Source organism: Musca autumnalis, unplaced genomic scaffold (genome assembly GCF_047663935.1).
Source record: "Musca autumnalis isolate F117 unplaced genomic scaffold, ASM4766393v1 scaffold_4, whole genome shotgun sequence".
Lineage (NCBI taxonomy): Eukaryota > Metazoa > Arthropoda > Insecta > Diptera > Muscidae > Musca > Musca autumnalis.
In genome coordinates, this window is record NW_027411977.1 from 111,466,812 (window position 1) to 111,475,091 (window position 8,280).

The 8,280-nt window shown below is 39.0% G+C and overlaps 1 protein-coding gene across 1 annotated transcript; it reads left to right on the plus strand.

The window, feature by feature from the left end:
• Window positions 1-644: 644 nt before the first annotated feature.
• Akh (Adipokinetic hormone) lies at window positions 645-1,238 on the plus strand. Its single transcript, XM_073984373.1, has 2 exons — window positions 645-963; window positions 1,026-1,238. The coding sequence occupies exons 1-2, from the start codon at window positions 751-753 to the stop codon at window positions 1,065-1,067; spliced, it is 255 nt and encodes an 84-aa protein (XP_073840474.1). The 5' UTR covers window positions 645-750; the 3' UTR covers window positions 1,068-1,238.
• Window positions 1,239-8,280: the final 7,042 nt, after the last annotated feature.

Below are 8,280 nucleotides of genomic sequence, written 5' to 3' on the forward strand. Positions count from 1 at the left end.
ACGATTGCGTTGGCTAGGTCATATCATAAGAATGAGCGATGATGAACCCGCTAAAAAGGCGTATGAATACATGCCACATGGCGGTGCACGCAGAATCGGCAGGCCTAAGCTTCGATGGAGCATACAAGTGGATGAAGAAATGAAAAGGCGCGGTATTCCCAAAAGCGAAGCAAAAACAGAGAGGAATGGAGATCTTTTCTTAGTTCGGTCTAGCTAAGTAAGTAAATAAGTAATGTGTAAAAGTCGTAAAACTTGTAAAAACTTTTTAGTTCTGGAATAAAGCTTGAATTTCAAAAATTGTGTTTCCCCCTAATGTAGGATAGCGCAATTTAAGAATTTTTCACTATTTCCCGAAAACTAAAATTGAATCTTTTCACTGTACCCAAAAATGCTGGCCTTGAAACATAAATTGGTCTGCTAAATAAACAGTACACATACATGCGTACATTTAGGATGAAATTCAAAGCTTTCGATTCTTGGAAGATTTTCATAAATGTGTCGATATTCAAATGAATTGAATTTCTATATTATTTCCATCTACCCCCACAACAACAACAATAACATCCTTGTTATGCAACATCCTACAATAATTGATTATATAAATCAATTAAAGGATACCATAAAAGTGACAAATGGAAAAACAAACCAAGCACTGCTGAATTCCCAGCAATTGAAATAACGCTTTTATTGTCCACCCGCCCGTTTGTATAAAAGCTGAAGGCAACATTCGAAATCATCACAGAAATCAAAATGAATTCAGTACGACGTGCCATCATGCCAACTGCTGCCGCTGTCTTTTTGCTTTTATTGGCTGCAACAACCTGTGTCCAATGCCAGCTAACATTTTCTCCCGACTGGGGCAAACGATCCGGATCATTGAGTGGCTCCTCGTTCTTCGACAATCAACCGGGAAATTGTAAAACTCCCAATGAAATGCTGTTGGATATTTTCAAATTTGTTCAGGTATGTCTTACAATTGGGAATTCTCCTTGAAATGTTTTATTCAAATCTGTATCTTTTTTCAGAATCAAGCTCAACTCTTTTTGGATTGTAAACATCGTGAATAAGAATGTCCCCGCTTTGGAGAATGATAAATGGAACTTTGTATAGAAAGTACTTACATGTGTTTTAATGTAAAGCAGTGATGTATAGCCGAGCTTTTGTGTGCCAAACTTATGTGTTGTTCATGTTGTTTTTCTTAGTTTAATAATTCAAAATTCTTAAATCTTAAAAAAAATAAATAAAAAAGGATAGTTGGCTTATATTCAAAAAATAAAATGTCTTTACATTGGGTAATGATGGCGCCCAACGTTTGCATTTGATGACAGTGAGAAAGCAAATTGCTTGGTCCAATCGATGACATTTTTTACCAGTTCATTGTTGTGGCTATGGTGCAAGAAAGAAGGTGCTACAAAAACCAACTGATGTCTTCATTTGCTGTCAAAACATATTTTTAATCAAAAATTAATAACAAATATTTTGTTTCTATCAAGAATTTATGTGTACAACGTAGTTATAGAAGCTTCGCAAAGAATATTTTGTCGTTTTCTTGTCTCTTTTGTGGATTATTCGCGCAAAAACTTTTGACAGCAAATGAAGACTACGGCTTGAATTCGCCTTTTGGATCATTTTCTTAAATTCGCCTTGGTTGTGGCTAAAAAACTTATCCTACAAAACATTAAGAAAATCGCTTCAGATTTCGGTATAGCTATATAGGGCCCAAAATACCTAAAATCGGTCTATCGGAGCTATACCAAAACCCGATCCAATTTCCACAATTGTTTCTAGGATTCGTTTTTTAGTCACAAAAATGAACTGGTAAAAAATGTTCATCGATTGGATTATAAATGCGGATTTTTCTTGAAAATTCACCTTTGGTCCCATACAAATTACTATGGAAACAAAGATCCCTCCAAAAAAAAAAAAAACGTTGTCGTTTTCGGGCCACCCTAATATACATATATAAATGTACTCCAATCAAATGGAAAAAATTTATGGGTATGCGTTTAAAAACAAAAAACGTTGTCGTTCTCGTGCCACCCTAATATATATTTGTATATACTCCAGGTTATAGGTCCAATATTAGTCCGCTTTTGGAAGGTCATAACAGTCTGGTCTTTGGGGACTTTAATGCTCATAATGAGTTGAGGCATTCGTTCCTCGGAAACAACGAGAGGGGTATAGTGCTGGCTAAGCCGTTTCACAGCTCTACGTTTTGCACGGTCAATGAGGACGCCCCTACCAGAATTAGCGGAGAGTGTCTCAATTCGCTAGACATAACCATCGTGTCACCGGAGAGTTCACAAATTACCGTTTTAGAGATCTGCTTAACCCTTCTGATGTTTGGATAACAGGAAGGACGTTTCGAGACATCATCATTTCTGCTGCTCGAATACCCAAAGTTAGACCAAATTCCCCATTGGATTAACTAAGAAGCGTGATGAGCTTTGCCGTGCCAAACCCCAGTGACTACAGAGTCAAGGAGCTGACACTGGATGTTAACATGTTGGTCGGTAAGCATAAGCGAAACAAGTGGTTAAACCATCTGAAGAGAAGATAAGTCCTCAGTCACGTGTGCCGAAGATGTGCGCAAGCTCCCAGTTTGTCGAGTACCAGGGAGTGTCGAGTGTATCGCGGGAGTGACAGGGCGAAGAAAAGAGTACTACGTCACATCAAATTTCTTCCTGCTAAGAATGAACCATCACAATTTACAATGGATGATGTTGCGAATGTCATCAGGAACGCTAAATGATGAATCTCCATGACAATGCAGAAACAAAGGAGGAATCTTCGACAAGGTGCCTTCACCTCAAGAAGTTTGTGTTTGTTGTTTGTTGCCGGGATCGAATCTAGAGTGGGAGGGGTGCAAATATTTTTTCCCAGGGGGGAGGGTGCGCTGCCCCACTGGCTACGCCCATGTGCCCGAGTGCTTCCTTCGAGCTCTTTTGGTCCGTGAAGGGATAGTGAAGACATAGGTGAGATGTAATGGATGTAGGGAATGCGAGCACCTCCGAGGCTGTCGAGTATATACTGTCGATGAACATTTGTGCCCTCGTGTACGAGGATAAGAGGATATTGTCACAACTCGCCAGACATCAACATTATGGCAACCGGTCTGATAAATGACGTGTCCTGGAAACCCTTTTTTCTTTTGGCTTAAAACCCCAGTCCTATCATCGTCTCCGTTAATAGACCACCCGATTTCATAACGTCTGACGGTCGTACTTTTCTGATTGTTCAGCGATTTCACCAATCACCGCTTCATAGAGATGTCCTTTCCATCAGATCCTCGAATTTTCCGTGACATCTTCACAGCTGCACCCGCTCGCTACATACCTGCTGGTCGAATACCAGAAATCAGATGAGCTTCGTATGAACCCTGAAGACCCAAGAGTTAGAGAACTTTTTCTTGAAGTCAACAGGCTAGTAGGTGACAGAAACCTGTAAAGTTAGCAGGATGGACCCCATGGACTAAGGCCAGGTAAGGATGCCAACGAAGATTCTGTCACCAGAAGCGAAGATTCCAGAGGCACTACTCCTTCCCATTATGAGAAGCTGTGTTCTAGTTGCCTAACATCAGCATGCATTCCGGAAAATTCCCAGTATCACAACAGCATTACACGCCATATCTCTACATATCAGCCGAGATCTGAACCAGAACGGGCCGTGAGACCCAGCTCCAAACGACATAGAGATTGTAATATATGGCGTCGAGTTCTATCTTCGATTACGCATATGTATATGTGATCGGATAAAGCCACCGTGGTGTAGTGGTAAGCACGACCGTCTCGCCTCTGAAGGTCTGCGTTTCAATCACTGACCAGAACATCAACATTTTCGGCGGTGGTAAATCACCTCCGTGTAATGCTGCTTTACATTTCCTGAGTATTTTAATCATGAAAAACTTCACTATAAGTGGTGTCGTAAGACACGCCGTTGGGACTGGTCGATAAAAAGTAGGTCCCATACCATTGAGCCAATATGTATCCCCGTGCACTCATTGATATGAGGGAAGTCTCCATTTTCCCTTTGGGGTGGTTGTGACTTAGTGAAGTTCTTCTATCAGAGGAATATGAAAATATCCGCAGCTAAATCCAAAGCCACTCTTCTCGACTTGGACGGCTGAAATAAGGCTCGCCTGGAAGATATTGGTCGATGGTGTCCTGATTCCGACCACTAACTACCCCAATATATTGGATGTAAAGTTCGACAGCATATATAGCAGTCGCCCGCAGGCCACAGCTATTTGCGACGAGATCAAAAGGCAAAAACAAGGTCATTAAGTCGCTAGCCGACAGTAATTGGGACATGGGCGTAGCCAGGAATAGCTAGGGAGGGGCAGCTGTCCCCCCCTAGATCCTACAAAACAGTTAATTTGTATGTAAAAAAATTATTAATATTATGAAGAAAACAACCACCATAGTATGGAGGGTATATTACGTTTGTTTTTCCGTTTGTAACGCATTGAAGTAATCATTTGCGACCCTATAAAGTATATATATTCTTGATCAGGGTAAAATTCTGATCTGTGCATGTCCGTCCGTCTGTGGTAATTACTCTAGCACCCACAAAAATTGAGATAGGACACTGCAATTTTGGGAAGATGCGTCTTTTGTTTGCAGGCAAGTCCATTTCGATGATGGGCTATATCGGTCCACGTTTTGGTATAGCCCCCATATAAAGGTACCACCCGATTGCGGGTATTTTGACGTTTTTAATCACATTTTCAAACCGAATTAGCTTTATTTTAACATTCGGGGTTCCTAGTGATCAACAAACTTATATTCCAAAAATTATGGGCTTAGGTCCATGTTTTGGTATGGACCCCATATAACGGTACCTCCCGATTTTCGGTATTTTAAGAATTTTAGGTACAATTTTTAACCGAACTAGCTGTAATTTGACATTTGAGGTTCTCAGTAGCCGCGAAACTTCTCCACCAAAAGTCTTTAACATGGGTCCATGTTTTGGTGTAGCCCCCATATAACGGTACCTCCCGAGTTTCGGTATTTTGAGGATTTTAGCTATTTATTTATTGAGGTTCTCAGTGGTCACGCAATTTGACATTTGAATTTTCAGTGTTCACAAAACTTTTCCACAAAAATCGTCAAAATAGGTCCATGTTTTAGTATAGCCCTCATATAACGGTACCTCCCAATTTCCGGTATTTAGAAGATTTTAGCTACAATTTCTAACCGAACTGGCTGTAATTTGACATTTGAGGTTCTCAGTGGTCACGAAACTTCTCCATGAAAAATCGAACTACATATCTGTAATTTGACATTTGGTCACAAAACTTCTTCACTAAAAATCGTCAACATAGGTCCATGTTTTGGTATAGCTCCCATAGAATGCTACCTCCCGATTTTCGGTATTTTGAGGGTCTTAGTTACATTGTTTGACGGAACTACTCGCAATTTGACTTTTGAGGTTCCCTGCAGTAATAAAACATTTCCACCAAAAATTGTAAAGGTAGGTAGACACTTTGATATAGCCCCGTAGGTGGTACCTTTCACCTGGCTGAACACATTTTTTAGATTAGATTAGATAATTTTGGCATTTGGGGTATCCGCGGTCGAAAAATGTTTCCACCTAAAATTTAATTAATGTTATGGTGGAGGGTATACCGACCGAACTTTTTATACTCTCCACCATAATATTAATTAAAATGGACTGATAGAATCAGATATTGTCATCCGTTGATACAGTTGCCTATGATTGACAGTCTTTGGACGAGATTGAACCAAGTGGTTCCAGTCGTTCGCTCTCAACGTTTACACTGCGGTATGCATCACAACATTACATATAAGGCGATTAGATAAAAAACCTCATGCACAACTTTTTATATCCTCCACCATAAGATATTATGAACTAAAATGGAATAATTAGTTTCCTTTCCTGTCAACAATTTTAGGTTGACAAGTCTTTTGACCACGGATGCTCCAAATACCTAAATTAGGTCAGAAAATGTATCCAAGAATGTCTTCAATTGGGTGGTACCCTTATATGAGGCTATATCAAAGTGTGAACCTATGTTGAACATTTTTGGTGGAGAAGTTTTGCCTGAAATGTCAAATTACAGATAGTTCGGTAAACAAATGTGGCTAAAATCCTCAAAACATTTAAAATCCGGAGGTATTGTTATATGCGGGCTATACCAAAACATGGACATATGTTCACAATTTTTGGTGGATAAGTTGTGTGACTGCAGGGAATAATAGTAATTGTTCCACAAACATCCCAGATGGGGCAAGGGAGACTTCTCTCATATCAATGAGTGCACCCCGATTCATATTAGCTCAATGATATGGAACCTACAGTTTATCGCCGAGTCCGAACGGCGTGTCTTAAGACACCACTTGTAGAGAAGTTTTACATGACTGAAATAATCAGGTAATGTCGCCAACATTACTGAGGGATATTTTGCCACCGTTGAAAAGTGTTTTTTGATGTTGCCTGGCCGGGGAATCGAACCCACGACCTTATGTGTGCAAGGCGGTTGTGCATACCATTGCACCATGGTGGCACCCCGCAGGGAAGATCAAATGTAAAATTGCAGGTAATTCGGTCAAAAAATGTAGCTAAAATTCTTAAAGAACCGAAAATTGGGAGGTGCTGTTATATGGGGACTATACCATAACATGGCATGGACATATCGCTCATTTACTCAAAGAGTGGCATAACTCAAAAAACGGATTTTTTGAGTTAGCAATTTCTGTTTTTTCTACGACTTCTATTTTATCTTGTGTCAAATTTTCATGTTGATATCTCTAAAACCCAACGAGTTACAGCTTGTTTTCTAGGAGTTTGGCATAAATCAACAAAAAACGTTTTTTGAGGTTATGAAGCACTAAAACATTTCGAATCATGCTGATCTTGCACAGAAATTAAGCACGGATATCTGGCATGATCTTTACAAAAGATGATCACAATAGTTGTTTTATTTTTTGTGTAATAACCTTTTTAAGTTGGGAAGTCAAATTTTATTCCGCAACTCGAAACTTGATTTTTTGAAATGTGTCACTCTTTGAGTAAATGGGCGATATGTCGACAACTTTGGATGGGGAGGTTTTGTGACCAGTGGAAATCTCAAATTAGACGTAGTTCGGTCAAAAAATTTAGCTAAAAACCTCAAAATACTGAACATCGGGAGGTACCGTTATTTGGGGCTATACCAAACCATGGACCTATGTTGCCAATTTTTGGTAGAGAAGTTTCTCGCCTGCAAGGAATCTCAAATGTCAAATTAGGCACAGTTCAGACAAAAAATGTTCAGACAAAAAATGTAGCTAAAAAATGCCGAAAATCGGGAAGTACCCTTATATGGTGGCTATAACAAACCATGGACCTATGTTGACAATTTTAGGTGAAGAAGTTTTGTAACCACTAAGAACCTCAAATGTCAAATTACAGTTGGTTTGGTTAAAATTTTTAGCTAAAATCATCAAAATACCGAAAATCGGGAGGTACCGTTATATGGAGGCTATACCAAAACATGGACCTATGTTGATAGTTTTCGATGGAGGAGTTTTGTGACCACTGGGAATCTTAAATTCCAAAATTATGGGTAGTTTTGTCAAAAAATGTAGCTAAATTCCTAAAATACCTTAAAATCGGAAGGTGCCGTTACATGAACATATGTTGACAATTTTTGGTGGAGAAGTTGTGTGACTGCAGGGAACCTCGAATGTTAAGTTACAGCTAGTTGGGTTAAAAATTGTTGCTAAAATTCTTGAAATTCCGAAAATCGGCTATACCAAAACGTGGGCCGATATAGACCATCTTCGAACTTGACCTGTCTATGGAAAAACAAGATACTCGGGTGCAAAAATATAGCGTTCTAGCTCAATTATTGTGGACGCTAGAGTGATTACAACAGACGAACAGGCGGACATGGCTATATCGACTAAGAATTTTATCCTGATCAAGAATATATTTTATAGGGTCGCAAATGATTATTTCAATGTGTTTCAAAAGGAAAAACAAACTTAAAGGAAAAAAACTCAAAAGGTTTCTAATATCGAATCACCTTATATGTACGATTATATGCCATTTAAAAAAAAAAAAACTAATCAAAATATATTACAGGAATAAGAGGTTGTTAAAAAAGACATCACCCTAATGTACTATACTGCTGAAGTGTGTTTAAGGTCAATTCACTTTGTGAAAAATAAAATCTAACAAATAAATCAAATTTCAAATTAACTCCATTTTGGATGACTTTGCATATGTGAGGGTGTGTGTGCGGGTTTTCATTTGCCCATTCTTCTCATACATGAC